At 37.0% G+C, this 22,650-nt stretch overlaps 1 protein-coding gene across 1 annotated transcript in view; it reads right to left on the bottom strand.

The window, feature by feature from the left end:
- The window catches only part of ASCC3 (activating signal cointegrator 1 complex subunit 3), a 260,498-nt gene that overhangs the window by 232,324 nt on the left and 5,524 nt on the right, over nt 1-22,650 (bottom strand). Inside the window, exons 2-4 of the mRNA NM_001305211.2 lie at nt 13,795-13,938; nt 10,947-11,097; nt 5,243-5,826 (exon numbers count right to left, since the gene is read on the bottom strand). Of these exons, the coding sequence (NP_001292140.1) occupies nt 5,243-5,826; nt 10,947-11,097; nt 13,795-13,884 (825 nt within the window). The 5' untranslated portion in view covers nt 13,885-13,938. The remainder of the gene's footprint in view (nt 1-5,242; nt 5,827-10,946; nt 11,098-13,794; nt 13,939-22,650) is intronic.

Below are 22,650 nucleotides of genomic sequence, written 5' to 3'. Positions count from 1 at the left end.
AAAGGGAAATTTTGAATCTTGGTTACTCCCTTCCAAGTCTTAACTACCAAACTGTTACTTTCATTAAAATTAATTGAAATTTAAAATTGCAGTTCATCTCTAGTTAAAGAAAAATACTTGATTTTGCATTAAAGAATAAAGTGGTTAAAAAGGAAGAAGTACGGATATAAAAGTGATCACATCGAAGCTAGAAACCAGAAAGACCCCGTCCTTGTAGCCTGAGTACAGGATAATCTATCAGAAATCTTCAAAAACTGACAAAGGAACTTATAAGTTCAGGAAGAATACATCTACAAGTGTAACAACACTGTGAATATATATATATATTATATATATATACACACACACACAACACTGTGAATGAATATATGATTTGAAAGTATATATATACGATTTGAAAAAAAAATCTAAAGGAGATTTTTGGAAAAAAATCAGAGATGCACATAAATGGAAAATTGCATAAATGCAGCATGAGCTTATTAGAGATAGATCAGTTGGTCTAACACTTCATTAATCTAGGAAGTAAATAAATAACAGTTGTTTTTTAAAATAATGCAGCATTCCACATGGGTACTTGTTAAGTTCATGAAGATGAGCACTAATGCAGTAATGAGAAGTTGGCAAGGAACTGCCTCCAGGATAAATGAAAGGAAAGGCAGTGTTGAAAAAGAGTAGCATAGTCTGGAGATAAAGTTCTTTAGGAGTCTTCTTTTTTTTTTTTTTTTTTTTTTTTTAACAGTTTAATGGTTTAAAAAACTGAAAAGGGACAACTGTAGCACAGGAAAAGTTATCATAAAAACAGCCTTTAATTAAGCCAGATATCAGGTAACAAGGTTTCGCTTTAACCACTTATGCAACAAGATTGCAGAGCATTCTGCAAGGAAGAGGCTGGGACAAAGTTTTCTACATTCTTTGATTAATAAGCCTTGTCTTATTTTAGGTATTGTATCGCTGACAGGAAAGGTCCCTTCCAGATCCTGTGAAACTTTATATAGCCTTTGCTCTCCTTCATTTTTCTCTGCTTTTTCAGAAAGGCTGCTGGCAGACGCAGAGAAGCTTTCTACCAGATGGTTGACTGAACAAATTAGTTAAGTTCCCCTTGCTTTTGATCCCAAGAGCATTTACATGTTAGATCCACAAAGCATATTAGCAGACACTCATGATGAGATTGGAGTAGGGCAAAACAATGTAGATGAACTCAAGCAGAGAAAAAAAAAAATCAGTATATTGCCACTGGTGACTAATGCAGCTAAAAAAAGTTAAAGACAGAAATCTCAGAAACAACAGAGCTTTATGTAGCAGAGAATGGGGAAATTTGTCTAAAAGCCTATTCCGACATCAACCATTCAGAAAAGCAGAAACACCACAACAGAAGGAAGAAGAATTAACACACAACACTATTTTTAACAAAACAGTAAAATAATGTATTAGCTTCCATTCTGGAAGAAGCATGAAAGAGACTGATTTTAATATTAAAGTTATAATCACCTAGCTCTGATGATGACTGTATTAATGATTGGTTTTATATAGGAGCATATTTCTTCCCTACACAGGAAGAGATGTTGCCCAACTCTCGACTATTTTACTTTGACCATATCAAATCCATATTCCCTACCCTGTACACTTCTGACTTCAGGCCCACTTTGTTTTGAGGTGAATGTTTCTGACCCTTGGAGTAAAGCATCAGCACCTCCAAACTCCCCATAACCATCTTTGGTCTCTTACTGCAGTGTCATCACCTGGTTCCTTTCAGGTGTTCATGATAAGGAAGAAGCCAACTATCAGTTTTCAGAATGATAAAGTATGAATTACTCTTAGAAATTAAATAATGGGAAATGTTTCCCCACTGTGAGGTTTTGCAATACGGTTGGATTATATTTGACTGATGGAAGTCCTGGTGCTACAGTTGAAAGACATGTTGTGATGCAAAAGTGCCAGCGCTTCTGTAAGATTTACTGACCGCAAAAGAAAGTGCAGGCAAATATTCATATTTTTAACAGAGAGGTATGCACATTTCTAGAGGCAACAAGCACACCCTCCACCCACCAACTCCTCATTACTGGGGATGGTAAGCTAGTATTACTGCCTGCTCTGGGGTTTCCCCCAGCAGATATTGGTGGTGGCCAACTGACAAGATGCCTGCAATCACCCCTTAGTATCATGGCCATATATATATCTATATAAAATAGCAGGAGACAATAAAGCATCATGAATCAGGATAAGCAAGGTCATTCACAGAAAGCAAGGATACCTATTCACAGCTACAGAGCAGTTTCTCACAAACAAGTTTCTTCTAGCTAATTGCAGAAGCTAGAGGAAGTTTACTTGCATTCCCAAACTAACATGAGCCCTTTCTCATGGGCTAGTTGCCCGTTCAGGTTGTGATATATTTTTTTTTCCACACACATGTACGTATTACCATTTAATGCAGAGAGCCAGAAATAGTCACAGTCATAAAGCAGACCAGAGAAGCAGAATCAATAAACTCTGTGCAACTTACTTTACAGGCAAATGAACGCATTATATCATATATACAGAAAAGTAAACATATGTACTACTCACATAATATGTAGACAACTATTTTATAATGTTAGGGTTTTTGTTTGTTTGTTTTTGTTTTTTTTTTTGCATTGTAGTTCTCCTGTTTCACATCATAGCCCAGTGTTGTTCCACTCATTTATAGAGCATTTAAAATTTTGTCTGGAAAATAATGTCTAATCTAACACAATCAGTGACATTAATGTTTCTTAATTTTATCCATGTAAATTCTTTCCTTACCTTGAGATAAATAAATTGGACAGGGTTTTAAATTTTTGCAATATAAACTAGATCTGAACATGACTTGGGCTCCACTGAGGGTTTTTTCTCTAGTTATTTCATCTCTATAGGATCTTTCTCTCTGTTTAGTTATCATAAAGGGATAATGTATCTGTGAGTTACTGTAAAAAAAAAAAGGGATGTAGCCTCTGAGAATATGAGAGCACAACCAAAGTGGTACTTAACAACTCAAACTTCTTCCTAGTTATCCTGGAGGAGTTAGGGACAATGTTACTGAAATGCTCTCAGATGCCTCAAGCTTTCATTCCCAAGAGTCATATAGTAGAAACAGAGTATGAGAATTGAGAAATGCCCTGCATACTTTCTTTGAATAATAACTAACTAAATAAAATCAGCGATGGTTATTATGCTAAGCTCTGTAGCTACTCATGAGCTCTTCCTATTTTTAAATAATGTTCTTGTTGTCACATCATTGCCACTCCATACTCATCAACAGCATCTAAGACACAAAGAGAATAACACACTCCAGTATCTGTCATTTAGCTTCACAAGACCATGTCCCCATTGAGAAGCAAAAGTCCTAAACACTTAGAAAATAAGTTATAACTCCCATATCATTTCAAGCACAATAATCAATTTTCCTCTAATTAACAGTTGCTAGTGATGTCAAATAAACAAACTTCCTCAAAGGCAGTGTGGTGTCTTCTTTAACAGGGAATACAAAGAACAAGGTATTACTCATACCTCCCCAGTCACCAGAACTGTAAGCTGCACAGTGCTGGAGACAGAAGCTGATTTCAATTCCTTGTAGAGTTCATTAAGTAGATAAAACAAATATGTGTATATCTGTCCACACACTACAAAAACAGTACGTCACCCCCTGAAATGAACTAAAAATGCTCAGCTTCTTAATTCTTAAACTTAAGGATCAAATGAAATTGTCCTAGAGGATGCAATTCCCCAATATCCTCACCACCAGTACATTCCTCACTAGCGATAAACAGGCTATATGTAACCTGCCTAAACAGAAAAACAGACAAGGAACCTGTTTTAAAATATGCAACTGTCTTTTACCAACCTGGATTTGTATTTACAAGTAATTATCCTTTCACATGAATGGTTTGTTCTTCTTGGTTGATAAATAAAAACGTACTTTGTAGAGCCTAGAGACCTGAGCATGTATTTATCATCTTGAATTTCAGTATGCATGATCAAACATATAACATCTCGTATAACAAATCTATGACCTAGCTCTATAAATGGGTTATCTTCAGGTTTGAGAGCACCATCTGCTCATAATGCTGTCACCAGCAACACTGCTGTAATAAAATCAATTCCCAAGTGAAGGCAAAATGCAAAGTCCGTAAGAAACTTTCCAAGTCATGACTGCTTTTACAGACAACACAACAGAAATGACAACTACCTTTTAAAAAACGTGATCAGTTCTGAATCAGTCTGATATCCTTCATGTGTACCATCCCCAAACCATGCAGAGAACAATGAATTAATGAGATGCTACAAGGCAAGGCAGCATGCTAACCATGTTTTGTACTCACTACAGGGAAAAAACTTCTTAAGGTTTCAGAGAGGTATAGGTGAGGTGGGAGAGCAGAATTCGGAGAAAATATATATCTTTATTACTAAATATTCTTAAAAATCCAACACAAGTTACAGATTTCAGATAATCAAGTGAGACTATTTTTTCCTTTCTGGAATGGCAAAGAAAAGAAGTCCTGCTAAATAAGCTTCAAAAAGCTATGTGTACAATAACAAAGAGCACTTTTTTTATTACTAGTAAATCATAATTCCTGCAACGTCACTAAGACAGAAAATTTGTCAGAAGCGGTTGGAAAATAGCAAGAATTCTTTCCCAATCCTATTCAAAAATAGTGTTCTCCTTCCATACATTCATCTTTCCTGTACACATCTTCAAAGCCTATTTGCCAATCTTTAAACACCCTTCCCTTTCTACCACTATGCTTATACTTTAGATGCAGCCTTCCAGAAACTGTGTTCTCTCCCTCAAGTTCTCCCTGTTCTTCTTGTGATAAATCGTCCGTACTTCCTTATCGAAAAAATATTAGCACCACCTGTGCAGTCCACCAGCATGCCTCTTACTTCCTTTCACTTTCAGCCCAAGAAAGTTTTCTTTGGAGTGGATTTGCAAGTTCGTATATGTTTATACGGTAGTTTAAAAGAGCAATTGCTTAGAAAGAAAATACAGGAAAAGTCAGCAAAAAAATAATTGCCTGTTTTTTATGGGGAAAAAATGTGACTGTTCACAAAAACACTACTGCTGTAGCCATCATCTGTCTGTTGGATTCAGACTGCTGCCATGAAATTTTTCAAAAGACAAAGAAAACATAGATAACACTTCAATAATGTGCACGTTGACATAATCTAATATAACATAACCTGGAATTTGTGCAACATTTAAATACATACAGTATAGTTAATACTCTACCTCATTTTGAAGCTCATCACCACTCTTGGGAGAAGCAAGCATCTCATACAAAGTACAGCAGAGATCTTCTGTTGTTGGTCCTCCAGGTGTACCACCCTGAGATTCATTCAGATACTTTCCAACTTCAGACCATAAAAAAGAATCATCTACTTTTCCCAAAGACTTGAGATCAGACTTCTCATCACAGCAGTTCTTTAAATGGTCCAGCTGATTATTCAGAAATTTCTTATAATCTAAGCTTATAATTCTTTGTGCATCAGCCTCACCATTTACAGGCAGCTCCTCAGAGTGATCCAAATCATGCATGTCAAATGAAAACACTATATTTTTACCGAAGAACACTCTGTTATCACCATTTTGCTCTTCAGCCATCTGTATGAGGGCTGTAAGCTGTTCTTCAGTGAAGTGAGAAGCAATCCGACATGTGGCATTACAAGCTGCAGTAGCAGATGATGATGGAAATGGCCCAAACATCTGCTTGATGGCCTTTGTCTCATCATGACCAACACATTCTTTCCTGTGAAATGTCTTAAAGAGAAAAACAGCTCCACTTTCAATTGCTTCTTGTCCATTTTCAGCTCCAACTGTTAACAAAAACAAATGTAATTTTATACACTTCAAACTAATTCTCATTCATTGCTTATAACATAACTGTACTCAATTTCTCACAAGTCTCATCAACAAAGATGTGAAATGACGACCATAACAAGAAGTAGCAATTGTTGCAAGCTATTGAATTACAAAATGCATGAAATAGTAAAGCATCTGTCTTCATTAACCCTTCTACTTATTAGAAATTCATATTAGGTATTACCAGTGCTTTCTTATTTTTCCAAGAGGAAAAGCGTGCCTAGGTCTTATAATCATACTAGTATATTTACCAGCTTTTTAACGGCAACAGAATTCTACGTTGAATCAATGTTTATTCACTGCCTAATTTGAATATTCAAACCAGACTAAACATACAGACGCAGCTGGAAATTGCTACATTCTTGCTTCTGATACTACAGAATGCATGTATATTACAAAAATTGTCCAAAGAAATTGAAGCAAATAAATGCGTGAATTTATACTTACTGGCTACCTACAAAAAGTCACACTGTGCAGCTCAAAAATAAAATAATTAGAGAAAAGAATGAATTTACCTCTTACATAAATATTCTCAGAAACATTCAAGGAAAATATAAGCAAACACTATATGATTAACCTAAGTTTCACTTCTAAAAAAAAATGAAAAGACATAATAGGTAAAATAAAGACAGGCAGCATGCCTTTCTTCTTTTTTTCCCCCCCTCCTTATTTATTTTTTTCTTCTCTCTCCCCTTGAATATAAGAACAATACGCATAAGTTTCTTCTATATCTTAAAAATGTGTTTTAAACATCCAGGCAGACTGCTTTACCATTTTCAGAAAACTAGCATTTCTTACAAGATTTCATCATTTTTTTTTGAGGTATCTTAAAGAGCTTAACATCAAGGTTTACAAACAGTGATTTTCAAGATGTCTTTATTTGGTCAATTCAGGATTGATTGGCAAAGCTCCAACAGAAAGCAATATGATTCAATTGAGTAACATCTCCAACACTGCTAATACAAAAGACCTGCTAAAGAAAACAACTTATTTTAAACTTATTTTAGAACAATACTAAAACAAAAAAAAAAAAAAAAAATTGAAACAAAGTTGCACTTCTTGCATAATTAATTTGGTTATTTTCTTATGAGTACCCAAAACAGTCTTGTGCCTGACTCTACTCTGCTGTTCAGTTATCATCCTATGCATTCGAGCAATGAGAAACCTAACATACAACTTCAGTATTTCTCTTGAATTTCACTAAAGTGAACTGTGAAAAGCTGAGAAGTTCATGAAGATGTTTTAGGTAGTATTTACATAATAATTAGATACCTAGATATGGAAGATAAACTACATAAAGGTAAATTCATACACATTCAAGATGTGTGTAAATACGTCTCAGTGGAAATGAGCTGGTTTATTCTCCTTGTTTATCCTTAACCATAAAATAATTAGTTTTTGATTTATTTTTTTTAGCAGCTTGAAAACTTACACCTAAAACTGGGCTGCACAAACTACACTCGCATTCCTAATGTACAAATACATACCATTATTTTACAAGTTTCCAGTGTTAAAGCATAAGTACACTGTATTAAACAAAAAGAACACTAGTACTGAAAGATTCTAGAAACAGCTCTTTGGTTTATTAAGTGCTAGCTCTCCTGTCAGTGCCTCCTGTTTCTCCTCCAGGAGAAACATCTCCTGAGAAAATAATTCCTTACCCTTCCAAATATATATAGATATCTAAGCCAGCAAACATGGCAATAGACACTACTCTTTTTTGTTTTCTCTTTTAAGCCAATCACACCATTTTGGTTACTAATATTTTCCCTATCAAGTAAATTAATATCTCAGTATCCACTGCCTAGGACAAGAGTTCATTTCCTTCAAATTAAACAAAAATAGCATGCAGTCAATTCACTTTTCTGACTGTACATCACCAATGATCATGGTTGGAATATTACTGTCCACTCATGTTGTGCCTCAGTCACTGTATTTTTTTCTTCTAGTTACATTACGTGTCTCTGTTCATATGCATCGAAGCTGATGGTTTTGTCCTAACTCACTCTAAGTAAAGAATCATGCATTTATTTGTTTTGCCCTTTCCTTCCATCACAAAAAAATTTACCACTATGTCTTTCAATATGCTCTACCACACTCAACCCACCATTAAAGTTCAGAGAAAAATAATGTTCTCACAGAAAATAATTTTGTTCCAGCAAAATGGAAATTAAAAAAATAAAAATCATACAGCTAATACATGTTTCTGTCATTAAGACAGCAAATACAAGTCTGCCAAATTATTTTCATGGACAGTATTGACAGCTAAGAATATCAGATACAATTTTACTTACAAATTTATTTTTTTCCACTATCCACCATATTTTGCCCTACTTGCTATATCTCATGTGGTTTTATGTTTTCTATTGCAAACATTAAAGTCATATTTGTCAACCCTAACTACATTTTACTGTAGCATCTCTTACAGTTAAATTGTAACCAGTGGATATTTAAAATAAAAATAAAAATGAAGATCTTCTCCACTTGTCCCAAGCTGCTTGTTATGTATACATTCAGATTAAAGGAAAATGACACTGCCAAATCTCTCTCCAGCTCTAATTCAAGGAAAGGGCCAGACTGGTCCTTATTTAAACTTTAGTTTTTCTCCCATATACATATATATTTCCTATATATTGTGCTGGCTAAGGAACAGGATACCTGTTTAAATCACATAAAAGAAAATGAACTAAAGGTTCACCAAAATAAAATATTTTACCTATGGTAATGAATTATAATTCCACAACAGACTTCAAGTCTTGTATTCATTTTTGTAATACCTTACAATAAAATTACATTCCTGTTGGAAAATATTCTGCTCTTAATTATCAATCTGTAAGGATGATGATAAGACAGGTAGGTATGTAGAAAAACAATAGGAAAAAGGGTAATTGTTTTAAATTAAAAGAGGGTAGGTAAAGAAAAAATTCTTTGCTCAGAGGGTGATGAGGCACTGGAACAGGTTGCTCAGAGAAACTGTGGATATCTTATTCCCGGAGGTGTTCAAGGTCAGACTGGATGGGGCCCTGGGCAACTTGATCTAGTGCCTGATCCACTGCTTGGCAACCCTGCCTGCAGCAGGAGGGCGAAACTAAATCTATAAGGCCCCTTCCAACCCAAGCCATTCAACCCATTCCATTTCAGGAAAACTGGGATCCAACTGGGAAAAAGTAATTACAGAAGGATTGTTTATTTGAAAGGCCAAACAGTAGCAAAAAAGCATGTGATGAGAAAAGAGAATCAAAATGTTCAGAAATGCAATTTGGACACTACTAGGATAATTATCAGACAACTTTACAACTGATAACCACAAGCAAGAGTAGAACAATGAGCCAATCTATTTTTCTGAAAATATCACGTGTTTCAAACCTGCTAGCATGGCTGTATATATTTGCATGTGAGAGGATATGTGGGACAGATGGGTCAAGTATACCCCATAACACCCTCTCAGTGCCTGTTCCCAGTTTGGTGATGTTGCCATCTTCCTAATATCCTAATCCTGATTGATTGATTCACAGAAGAGAAGACAGAAAGAGAATATCATTTTATAAAATGACATCAATAGTATGTCATTAAAATAAACTGCTGAGAGGAATCTTATTAGTCTCTCTAAATTCTTAAATGTGCTGCTTATACATTTTTCTAGTCCACGTGCAAAAATTGGATTTAGAAAAAACACAAAAACAATTATATTAATAGCTATATTAATGCTATAATCACAGGATTCTCCTTAACCATCACACTTGTCTGAAATTTGTATTTTCTATTACAGCACAGCAATAAACGTCTCCTAAAAACTTGTAAAAGAGCATAAACTGTGTCAACAATCTCCGAAAAGAAAAAGAAGTTAATAACATTTCTTTGATCAAATATCACTACAGCTGCCCCTTTTCCACATTTGTTGACATAAACAGCTGATAAAAAAAGCAAGGAAAAACATTTAGACTATGGAACAGATGCACACTGAACTGTCCCATGAGCCAATCTGATCTCATGTCAGATATGTCAGACTCAGTAATTTTTTCTTTTTTCTTTTTTTAGAATACTGTAGCTACATCTCCAAGCAAGTTTAATTCCATGACAGGCATCATCATAATAGCCACAACATGGGCATTCAGAAGTCAAGGCATTGCAGAGCACAAGCACTCTGCACAAACAGAAAATAGGGTACTGAACTGGGAGCTACCCTTGGGCTGCACTTCAGTTTGACATTTGTCAGTAAGTCACTTCTTATCTGACTACTAAGCCCAATTAGTAATGCACATGAGATTTTTTTTTCTACACCCCAAGATGGCTCACACCACATCTTGCATTACTTTCCTCAAAAATACAGCTCATGTATCACCAATGCCAGCTCAAAGACATGCACCAAACAACAGATATCTACACTGAGAAAGAGGTGGCCTTCCTACAAGTATCTCAGGAAGACAGGTAGGCATACGCTTGACTTTTGGCATGAAAAGGTTAAATTCCCTACAAGCACAAACTCTACTGTTGTGTTAGAAAAAGAGTTAAATTAAAAACAAGTTTGTAAAAATAACAGATCGCCATGTCTATGATATGGAAGAAAAGACCCACAAAGCAGAAAGTTTAGAATATGTGCATCTTCAGAGGAATTTAAAACTCTTGTCAGTGACTTGAGATACATTTGAAATTTTTCTTCTGATAATTCACTAAAGCAAAAAATTCACTCACTGCAACCAATTTTCAAGATACTGATCCTGTAGAACTAAAGCAGCTAACACCAAGACTGTTCTTTCCCCAGTGTGCTGCCATGACAAAAAAAGCTGTTGCTTTCACTTACTTATGGTGGATTACAAACCATAACACAACACACAACAGTGGTATCAAAAAACAAGAAAGGGCATAAAAATAGAATCACAATTTAAAATAAAACAGAAGATGTAGTTGTGCATATATTTGCCAGGTTAAATGGAACTTCAAACATACTTCAGAGCAAGACTAGAGTTAAAATAGAACTGAAATTATAACAGTACAAAAGTATGCAGGCAGACATCAGCTTAAAAAAAAAAAGCAAAGAAATTAGTTGTTGAGTAATTGGAGAATTAAGACCTACCTATTTGTTTTGCTGCTTGTAATATAGTTTTCAAATCACCATTTACAGTTTGGTATTCTTTTTTGTCTAAATTATCATCAACAAACTTTATTATCTTCTTCCAAGTAAGATCAGACTTCAGTAATTGTTCTTGTTGTTTTGTTCTTTTTGTCTGAAAATGCAAAATATTTTAATACTTTTATTTCAAATTTATATACAGTGGTTACTTTAAAACAAACAATAACAAATAACGACAAAAACAACTGGATTAAAAGAAACTCTTTCCAATTGCACTCAATCAGTATGATGTAACAACAGCAATTCATTTTCCTATTACCTATTCTTTACATATTTGAGCATCGGGAAGGAGAAAGATACACACAGGATGCTTTACTCAATCCAAGGGAAGACTCCTTAGAAAGCTAAACCTGCACAACTTCTAAATAGATCTCAGGGAACAGTTAAGGTTGGAAGGGACCTCTGGGTCCATACGCCCAACACCTGCTTGAGCAGCTTCTCTGGACAATCCGTGCCACTACTCCATCACAGCACAAAAGTACCTCCTGGAGTTTAGAGAGAATTTCCTGTGCTCCAGTTTGTGCCCATTGCCTCTTGTTTGGGGACTGTGCACTGCTGAACAAACCTTGGCTATGGCCTCTTTGCATCCTCCCTTCAGGCATTTATAGAAATTGATGAGTTACCCCAAGACTTCAGGCTGAACAGTCCCAGCTGTCTCAGCCACTCCTGATGCTCCAGTCCCTTGATAATGTTGGTGGCCGTGAGCAGCACTTGCCAGTATGTAAGGCCTCTCTTGTACTGAGGGGACAGAACTGGACACAAAACTCCAGATGGGGCTTCACCACTGCTGAGTAGAGAGGAAGCATCACCTCCCTTGACCTGGTAGTAACGCTTTGTCTAATGTGGTCAAGAATACTGTTACTGTTCTTAGTAGCAAGGACAGACTGCCCTTGTAAAGTAAAAGCCTGTGTAAGTAAAGCCTTTGACACCATCGCCCCACAACATCCTCATGGAGAAGCTGGCTGCCCACAGTTTGGATGGGCATACACTCCGCTGGGTGAAACACTGGCTGGAGGGCCAGGCCCAAAGAGTTGTGGACAGTGGAGTTAAATCCATTTGGCAGCTGGTCACAAGTGGTGTCCCCCAGGGCCCGGTACTGGGGTTGCTTCTATTTAACATCTTTATTAATGATCTTGATGAGAAGGTCAAGTGCACACTCCGTAAGTTTGCAGATGACACCAAGTTGGGAGGGAATGTTGATCTGCCTGAGGAGAGAAGGGCACTACAGAGGGACCTGGAAAGGCTGGGTCGATGGGCCAAGGCAAACTGTATGAGTTTCAAGAGGGCCAAGTGTCAGGTCCTACATTTTGGTCAAAACAACCACAGGCAACGCTACAGGCTTGGGGAATAGTGGCTGAAAAGCTGCCTGAGGGAAAGGGACCTTGGTGTACTGATAGTCAGCTGACAGTCAGCTGAATATGAGCCAGCATTGTGCCCAGGTGGCCAAGAAGGCCAATGGCATCCTGGCTTGTATCAGGAATGGTGTGGACTAGGGAAGTCCTACCCCTGTACTCAGCACTGGTGAGGCCTCACCTCAAGTACTGTGTTCAGTTTTGGGCACCTCAGTACAGAAAGGACATTGAGGTGCTGGAGCAGGTCCAAAGAAGGGCAACAAGGCTTGTGAAGGGCTTGTAGAATATGCCTGATGAGGAGCAACTGAAGGAACTGAGGCTGTTTAGTCTAGGGAAAAGGAAGCTGAGGGGAGACCTTGCTTTCTGCCAATATCTGAAAGGTACTTAGAGTGAGAGCAGGGTTGGTCTCTTCTCACTGCTGACAGGTGACAGGACAAGGGGAAATGGCCTTAAGTTGTGCCAGGGGAGCTTTAGGCTGGATATTAGGAAAAACTTATTTACAGAAAGGGTTGTTAAGCACTGGAATAGGCTCCCTGGGGAGTTGGTTGAGTCACCATCCCTGGATGTGTTTAAAAACCGTTTGGATGTGGTGCTCAGGGACATGACTTAGCAGAGGGTTGTTGGTAGGGTAGTATGGTTAGGTCATGGTGGGACTCAGTGATCTTTAAGGTCTTTTCCAACCTGAGTGATTCTACGATTCTCTTCCTCCTGATTTCATGCCATCTGCGGATTTACTGAGGGTATCTATCCTATCATCCAGATCATTCGTGAAGATGTTAAGGACTGGATCCAGCACTGACCTCTGAGGTACTCTATTCATTGCTGGCTTTCAATTAGACTGTGTGCCACTGACCACTGCCCTTTAGGCCTGGGCATTCAGTCAGTTTGCAATCCTGTCTGCTCACCCAGCCCATTCCTCAATAGCTTCTTTTAAGGACCTTACAGGAGACAGTATCAAAGGCCTTACTGAAGTTCAGGAAGACAATATCCACTGCTCCCCACTCATATGGTGATTTCATTAAAGAAGTTTATCAAGGTGATTAAGAATGACTTTCCCTTGGTGAATTCATGCTGACTACTGATTATTTTCTTCTCCTTCTTGTGCCAAAAAACAGTTTCCAGGATAAGAGAATTTCCATCCCCTTCACAGAGATCAAGGTGATGCTGACCAGCCTGTAGTTCACTGGTTCCTTCTTGAAGACAGAAGTGATATTTGTTTTCTATCAGAAAACCTCTATTTACAACTCTCTGGATTCCAGCTTCATTTCTCATTACAGGTTTCCACAATGCATTTGTTACTTTAATGCATATCTTGGAAAAAAAAAAAGAACATACCTAAATTCAGCATCACTAACTTCATTCTAAACACTACAAAATTCTTACTACATACATTAATAGTTTATCTTTTTTGCTGTTTTTCAAATTATGATTATATTTACCGTTAAGTCAGCTAATTCTTCGCTATAATCATCATGTCTAGTGACATTTGAAAAGGAGCGTAGAGCGCCTGTAAGACGTGGCAAGGCCATCTGTTATTCATTCAGTGATCCATAGGATAAAAAATGAAATCCCAGTTCAAGCACCTAGATGAGAAGAAAAGAAATAAGATGGCTTTGTTAATGCTACAAACATGAATTCACATCAGAAACTTGAAAGACTTCTTTGAGCAAATAGAACTTGGAAGGCACCGTGACTAAAGAAATTAAAAATCTCACTCAAAAACATTTTTAAGCAAGACTCAAGACAGGGAGGTGGCAGTCACAGATAGCAGTCAAAACACAAGGCAGTTACTCAGCATGTTCTTCTCTCTATTCCCTAAAGTTATTAGTACAGCAGCAGTTACTCCTTTAACACTGCTAACACAAGAGGATTATATTGAAATCTAGGCAACTGAACTTGGCTGCAAACAGCAGTGAGCCATTACCACCTGCTTGAAGGTCTCCCCTGAACCAGTGTGCACTGATGGCTTTTGGGTCATTAACAGCCTCTAGCACTGGTATAGGGACGTCCCTTTTGGCAACTGTTTAACAATTTCTGAACAGCAAAGTAAGCAAAGAAAATTAAGACAGGAAAAAAAGGATCATGTGTATCACTGGACTACTATAAGAGAAAAAGGGGAAAAAGTGCTACCAGAAAACCTAAAAGAGAATGCCTTAGGGTGTTTTCATCTCACAGCTGCACACAGACACACAGCACCGCACTCTCCAGGACTACAGCCTACTTCTGCACATTCTTATTTCCTATGCAAAATAGGCTCATATCTATACCGCAAAACACATCTGTTTTTCAACTGAACTTGTACTCATGCCAAGCCTTTTACAGAAACTATTTTCAAAGTTGCTTCATTTTGAAAGGCGCCCACAGTTAAATTGTTCAATGAATTCTAATGCACAGCTACAATTTCTAGTGGTAGCAAATAGATAGATTAGATTATTCTTGAAACAATTAATGATACCATTACAAATGTAATGGCCTGCATCATTCTTAGCATGCCTAAGACCATCAGCCATCCAGAAATCTAATAACTTTAAGAAAGTCACTAAAACAATTTTTGAACATTCACACATTGCACAGAACTCCCTGCTTTAATCCAATTATTGTTAACATTTTTTTCATCTAATGACATAATTTGTGTTTTAGCTCTCAATGCTGCAATATAGCACAAAAGCAAATCAGCATTCCAATCACAGGCAGAGAAATGTCACCACCTTGTCATGCATCTTTGCTTCCCAACCTAACATGAAGTTGCTTTTTGGAAAAAGCTATCACAACAGCTGATGTTCTTGAGAGAAATGCTATAATAAAGCTACAAAATGTGGAAATATAACATTTAAAAACCACCACAACAAAGAAAACAAACAAGTCTTTGAAGCAGATTGAGAGGACATGTTCAAATTCAAGCATAGAAGCAGACATAAAAACAACTCTGTGGCTCTGGAGGTATTCAGTGAATATATGACATGTCACATTATAAAAGCATAGTTCCTAGTGAAAACATGCTGTCATCACCATAAGTACAATCAAAGCAGATAACTAGTGTTCAAAATTTGAGGGAATATATCCCTACCCAACAAAAAAAAAGATAAATCACTCATACTGCTCCAGCAACAGCATTGCCATTAGTTGTTGAAGATGATATTTTGGCTATGTATTTTCTACTTAAACTCAAATACCTTCTTCTGTAGAATTATGGACCTTTACAATAAAGGTATTAGAATTATATTATTGCATATTAATTTATCCTTTTTGAAATACTGTGTATAGTAATCTAAGAATCTGAAGCCAATTTTTGAAAAGTTCACATTCCATACACACATTTAGGAGATTTAAAGCTTCTCCATCAGGTCCATTTGTTTAAAAAGAGTGGCTTTCAGGGAGTGCTCCTTCCTCCTTTACTAATTGAGTTCTTAATACTTTCTAAAATAAAACACCTGGAAACATAGCGGACAAATAAGGACTTCTCTCCCTGAGCACAGACTTGGCCAAACAGTCAAATCCAGCCCAGAAGCCCTACAGTTAAGCTTATATTAATAAATTCTGCCCTACACACACATAAACCCTTTCAAAACTTGCTCTATGGAGCCTTCCTCTCCTTGGAGAGGCTCAAAAGCAGCCTGGAAATGGTCCTGAGCAACCTGATGTACAAGGTCCTGTCTGAGCAAGGGTTGTGCAAAAAGACCTCCAGAGGTACCCACCAATCTCATTCATCATATGGACCTGTGGTCTGAACTGGATGGCTTGACAGTGCAGATACCCAGGGATTCTGTACCTTATCCCAAGGCTAACTCCAGTGCTTGCATGCAATGCACATCCACACAAGGGCACAGCAATCTGCCTTGCAAGGGGACAATACCCACAATTCAAAAACAGGATAGATGCAAGAACAGGTATATGATCTTACAATATGATTCCATAACATACTAGAGCCAGCTGTAAACGCTAGGTCAAAAATGCTGTGCCTATCTGACATACAATATAAATTTACATAAAAATAAATCATAGGTTTGATAAATTGTATCAAATGATCCTGCTGGTTTGTGAATAAGGATCATTGAATCCAACTCCTGGCTCCCCTCAGCACCAGACAAAATTCAGACCCTGTGGCTGTGCCGTCCCAATCAATGCATCTTGAACTCCAGCAGCTCTGGGCTGCATCCACTGCTCTGGGCAGCCTGTTCCATGCCCACCACCCTTTAGTGAAGAACCTTTCCCTAATCCCCACTCTTCCCTGACACAGCCCCATGCTGTTCTCTCGGGCCCCGTCACTGCCACCAGAAAGCAGAGATGAAGCCGCCATGAGACCTCCTCTAAGCCTCCTCTGCTCTGTATTGAACAAACCAAGGGAAATTCAACCAAGGGGAATTTAACCCTAAAATGAGTGTAACTTTATAAGGCAAAAAATGTCAGGTTTTGCTAACACATAAAGACTATTCAGACACATTCTGCTAACATTTTTATTAAAAAAAAGAACAGGAGTTTACAAATACCTAGCAATATCTCAAATTTCCACTTTCTTTTAAAACAAACTCATCTTTCCACTAAATTTCTGTTTGTAAAGCAAGAAAAGCAGTATTCACCTTTGTAAACCGTTGGTTGTGGAGAGGCAATATCTTTTAAAGCTTATTTTACTTCTCTTTTTAAAAGAAATGTGACTGTAACATAAACTTTTTATGTGGAAAAGGAAAATATAAAAGCAGATTACACTCAACTAAAAGAGAATTCAAGTACAAAACTATTCACATTTTATTGTTTGAAGAGAAACCTAACAGTCAGCATGGATCTCAGCAGGTTTTTCCTTCATTAAACCTAAAAAACATTGTTACCGCTATTACAAAAGGTAACCAACATTAGAGGAGAAGTTTTCCACTTGGCATTTTCACATTATGTTTTCCTCCCACTTCTGGCCTTTTTCTGTAAGCAAATAACAGAACTCTTTCTCTTCTCCACTAAAATGTTACAAGCATCACAGTCCAACAGATTTAAAAACAAACAAAAAATAACATTTTAATATTTCTAGCCTATTTAACAAAACTAGCCAGCTGCCAGGGGTAAGAGAATGGGATTGATCAAATGATGCACTTTTATTTTCAAGATGTACATAGATTTTTCCTTACTTACAAACAATGGAATACCACATCATTAACAGAATTACAAACAACAATTGGTAGTTAGGCTGCGTTGAAGTACCAGCTTCTGTAGCAATCAGTACTGGGCTTGGTACATCCCTTAAAAGCTCACAGCAGTTATCCTGTTTAAACTATTTAAGGAATGTTAAGATATTTTACCAGATTTTGCCTACACTGCCTATAAATTTAAATCATGAGCAAATTCTTTGCTGTCTGTGTAAACTTCTCATTTAGAAAACTGGAAGTTATTACTGATCACTAAAGTAATTTAAATAACACTAGATATCAGCAATTAATAGCAGTTTGCTATGGACCATATAGTACATTGATAAAACATCATTCCACTCTCACTTGCCATAGTGGAAAAATTACTAATGAAAAAGCTAAAAAGACAAGTGACAGCTGAAAAAAACTATTTTAAAACAATGAAGACACTTGCATTATCAGTAGAATCATAAAATGATAGGATGGAAAGGACTCGAAGGATCAGCAAGTTCTAAACTTCTTACCACATGCAGATTTGCCAGACGCCAGGTCAAGTATCAGATCAGAATGCCCATGGCCCCATCCAACCTGACCTTAAACACCTCCAGGGATGAGGTATGAACAACATTTCTGTGCAATCTATTCCAGCACCTCACCACTCTCTCAGTAAAAAAATCTTCCCCTGGCATCTAATCTATATCTCCCTTTAGTTTAAAACCATTTCCCACATTCTATCACTATCTACCCTTGTAAAAAGTTGTTTTCCCTCATGTTTGTAAGCTTCCTTTAAATATTGGAAGGTCACAATCAGGTCTCCCTGCAGCCTTCTCTTTCCCAGGCTGAACAAGGTCAGTTCCCTCAGCTTAACCTCACAGGAGAGGTTCTCCAGCCCTTTGGTAATCTTTGCAGCCCTCCTCTGGATCCTCTGCAAAAGCTCCACACCTTAAATTCACTTGAACTTATCCAAGCACTTTTGTTGTAAACAGTTCAAGTTCAGCACCTAACAATAAAGTTGGCAGTTACAGATGAAGGTTTAATAGATCCTAGAATATTAATCAAAAATGGCAGGTTAATGCAAGGTAGTTATAGTAGTAGTTAGTACTTTCCAGTTTTGTATTTTGTACCTACATAAGATGTGCTAATAATTGCATACTTTGTTTACGTTCATATATCTCATTTTCTGCAACAGGCACAGACATCACACTGGAATTCTTTTGAGATGTCTGGATTGCACATTGCAGATCTCCACTCCACACAAAGATGGATTAAACACCTGTTCCATCTTTGAAGAGAAGACATCAAGATTAAGAAATGTGTGCCCAGGCAGACTCAGAGGCTGTTTGGTACATGGTGTTGATCACAGTCAATATCAAAACTGGAATAAATGCTTCAGCACAATGAAGAAGTGAAATCATGGCTGTGTGCCATGCATCCCTCCCTTCCTCCCATCAGAAGGGCTTATAGGTACACACATTAGCACTTTCAGAATAACAAAAGGTGTTCTCTCCTAATATCTCACTTCAAAAAGTGAAATAGATCTGGGAGGATGAAGTGACCTAACACTACATAAAGGGAGGAAATGGATACACCCAGATATCACAAAATTCTTCAATTTTCCCAAAAAGAAAAAAATAAGAAACAAAGTAATTGTATCAGAAAATGCTCTTGTGAAGATATAGCTAGTAGCACTGTAGAAGAAGATCTAAGTAGAACAAAATTATGAAAGAGGTAAAAGTTATCACAATCCATCCTTTCTAGGAAGTTTTGTTAAATATTATCCATATAAATATGAGTGAATACCTTTATGCAAACAAGGCAGATTAACACAAGGATTACCCAGAATAGAATAAACTTCACTGTGCAGTCACCTGTGTCTCTCAAGGATAACAGGCAACTGTGCCTAGACATACACAACTACAAGAAACCACCAGTTTCTAATACTGGCCCCTAAAACATAACTGGAGGTACAAACCCTGTACACACTACATAAGTTCTCCATCCAGTAGTTCACATGCCTACTGCATTTCTGTTTACAATGTGCATATAAGCAGACACTACAAGTATTTACAGAGAAGTACCATGCAAAGCCTAACTCCCACTTCTTTAAAGGCACTTAAAGACACATCCACCCACATCCTTCCAGGTGAAGTCATTTTTGAAGATCTGTGCCCAAACCATGCTGAAGATTCATGGTTTGCTTATGACAGGCATCTGGGTGGGATTTAGTCCCTAAGCATAGTGCCTACTGGCATTTGAGATCCTTTACCATATCAAAGGTATTTCCCTTGGTCAGTGTGACTCGTGAAACCTCCACACACTCAGAAAGAGCAGCTGGACACAAGGTTACACAAGGCTCTTAAATTGACAACAGATGTGTGCTTAAGCACCTGAATCACTTACCAAATTTATCGACAATTAAACAAATGCCCTAAATACTATGTTACAATCCAGTTCAAAGTAACTGGCAGTTTATTATTCACTCAGTGCCATTATTATCCCTCATAACTCTGATCTCCTTCAAAGCACATTTTCAATAGGCATCAAGGTTGGAACTGAATGATTTTAAAGTGAGAGCATCTCCTCCAAATATTTTTGAAGAAAGTACAAAGCTTTCCCTCTGAGGAAAGTATATATATAAATTTTTCAGCATTTAAAAAGCATTTCAGTAAAATAAAATGAAAGACCAAGACAGCAATCCCCAAGAGCGCCTGTACGCTATTATTCAACTTACAATGTAAAGAGACAATGAGAGTCCAATTGCTCCCTTACTGCACATTTACTCAACCTGTATGATTCCAAATACAACTTAGAAAAAGTTTCTGAAACAGGTTAGAGCTAAAATCAAAACATTATGGGAAAGTATTATGGAAAAATGTGGGAAAAAGTTTTAGAGAGCTATATTACCACCTACTAGCTGCCTTAAGTTTTAAGAAAGCTATGTTCCTATGAGACAAAATATAAGACATTTAATGTAGGTATCCATGAGGCACTGATCTTTTTTCCCAGACATAGAAACTGAATGGCCACACAGCTAATGCATCCCTGCACAAATATAAGAGAACTCATGTTGCTGCATATGTACGTACAGAATCACTTGTAATTCTGATAAACTGACCTGACAGACAAAAAAACAAATTGGAAATGTTCTGCCTGTGTAGGCAAGTCCATCTATATTGGTGTTGAAATTCTCAGAGACAGGAAAAATTTGAGATTCATTTGACAAGACAAATAAAAAAAAAGGTTAACCATGGAGGAGTGTCTTTTAAAGCTGAAACACTCACTGAGAAAGCTGCTCTAAAATTAATGCCTCCTACTTATTTCTAAGGAAACTACAACAGATACAAAGAACACAATAAGACTACCCAATGGAGTAAATTCTCACCTACAAAGCACTATTTTTCAACAGTCATCCCCATTATGCTATGCATTTTTTGCCAGCAATGAACAAGAATCTACATGCCATGCTTGTCAAAATCTGCACCAGGGAGTCGACCCACTGTTGCTGTCACCACTGCTGAAACACATCACCCATTACCCTCACATCCACTGTTTGATCTCCACATACATTCAGTAGGTAGTGATGAATGTCAGTGAATGCAGGATTTTTTTTTTTTTGTGGAGTAATTCAATGACATCTTGATACACACTTCCACATCAGAAGCCATTTTGTCAGACTGCCCTCTGCTACCATGTGTCACAATGGCAACAAAAGATAATGGAATATTGGTGGAAAAATTCAGCCTCTACCGCCACACCACTAACATCTGCCCCTGACATCATGAGCCAACATAAGAAATTAGCAGGCACTACTTTCAGAGCAGCCTTGAAACCACCAAAATCATTATGAACAAGTTGGTTAAACAATTCTGTCTCTGGTCCTTATGACACTTCTATTTTATACATTGCTGAATTCATCATAAAAAAAAGATGTCTAATAACTGCAATGACTTGTAAGTGGCTCATATCATTAGCTGCATGAGAAGTGGATCACAAAATTCATGCTATATTCAGTATCATGTAAAATGAACTCCATTTTCATAGAAAAGCCATTGGAAAAGTTCACATCACTTGGAAAGACAGAATGTCAATTCTAAATTAACTGTCTTCACATATATCATCAGTCCTCGTCAAGCACTTCTGCAGTAATTAGTTATAGTTAATAAAAATCACTGCACCTAGCAGACAACTCAGCAGTTGAACAATCACAGTACAGCCAAGACCAAGATGCACATTTAATCTTTAAAAACAATTGTTCTAGGAAAGCACTGAAGCAGAGCTTCTCATTTACAGTGAATATTAAATCTTTCTTCGCGTTCAACAATTTCATCAATAAAATTGGTAGTAATGTGGGTAATGCTGGTGATCTGAAACAAGGAAAAAATCCTCAAGTACTTTAAAGTAAACTACACAACTATTTTTGAAAAGTGAAATATGCAGATTTTTAGATCACCTCCAAAAAAACTGCAGATTCTACAGTATTTCTAAGTTAAAAAAAATTGTCATGTAGTAGATCAACTTTAGCTATCACTAAATGAAAACTTCCCAGAAATATCAACTACAAATATGTTCATTCTATTTTCAGCATCCTGTGATAATCATGATTTATCAATAGTTGTAATTGAGAATACAGAAATATGAAAAATTGAGCCATTACATGTAAATAAAGATAACCAACTGTCCATGCAAAAGCATCAATTTCATTAACACAGTACTACTTGCACTATTTTAATAATAATACATTTAATAGTGTTTAAATCATTCTCTTTCTACTTGTCTCAGTTTTTGAGAAGAAGAGAAGGTGAAGTTTCAGGAAAACTCTTAGATATCAACTTCAGTAACCATATCCCCAAAACTGATTATTTGCAAAGGGCAACTATCTCAACATCAAAACTGTCTCTGGGACACATGCACACTTCATTGCAAAGATACAGTAAATACCTTCCTAAAATTACACAGTAATCGCGAATCAGAAACTGCAGATTCTATCCAGTTCACCTCTATAACTGTTCCAATTCTGAATGGGCTCAGAAGACCTACCTAGATATCACAGACCTGATAAGCGTTCCCTTAGTGTTACTCACTAAGCTGCTGTGTTTAAGTCCTACATCAGTACATCATAATGTAATTTTTTTTTCCAAGGGTGAGTAAATTTAAGTGGTATGGAACCCCTCAATCTTTTCGATA

The sequence above is a fragment of the Gallus gallus genome, chromosome 3 (assembly GCF_016699485.2).
Source record: "Gallus gallus isolate bGalGal1 chromosome 3, bGalGal1.mat.broiler.GRCg7b, whole genome shotgun sequence".
In the NCBI taxonomy this organism is placed as follows: Eukaryota; Metazoa; Chordata; class Aves; order Galliformes; family Phasianidae; genus Gallus; species Gallus gallus.
Note: the sequence above shows the minus strand (reverse complement) of the source record. Positions and strands in the feature narration are given on the sequence as shown.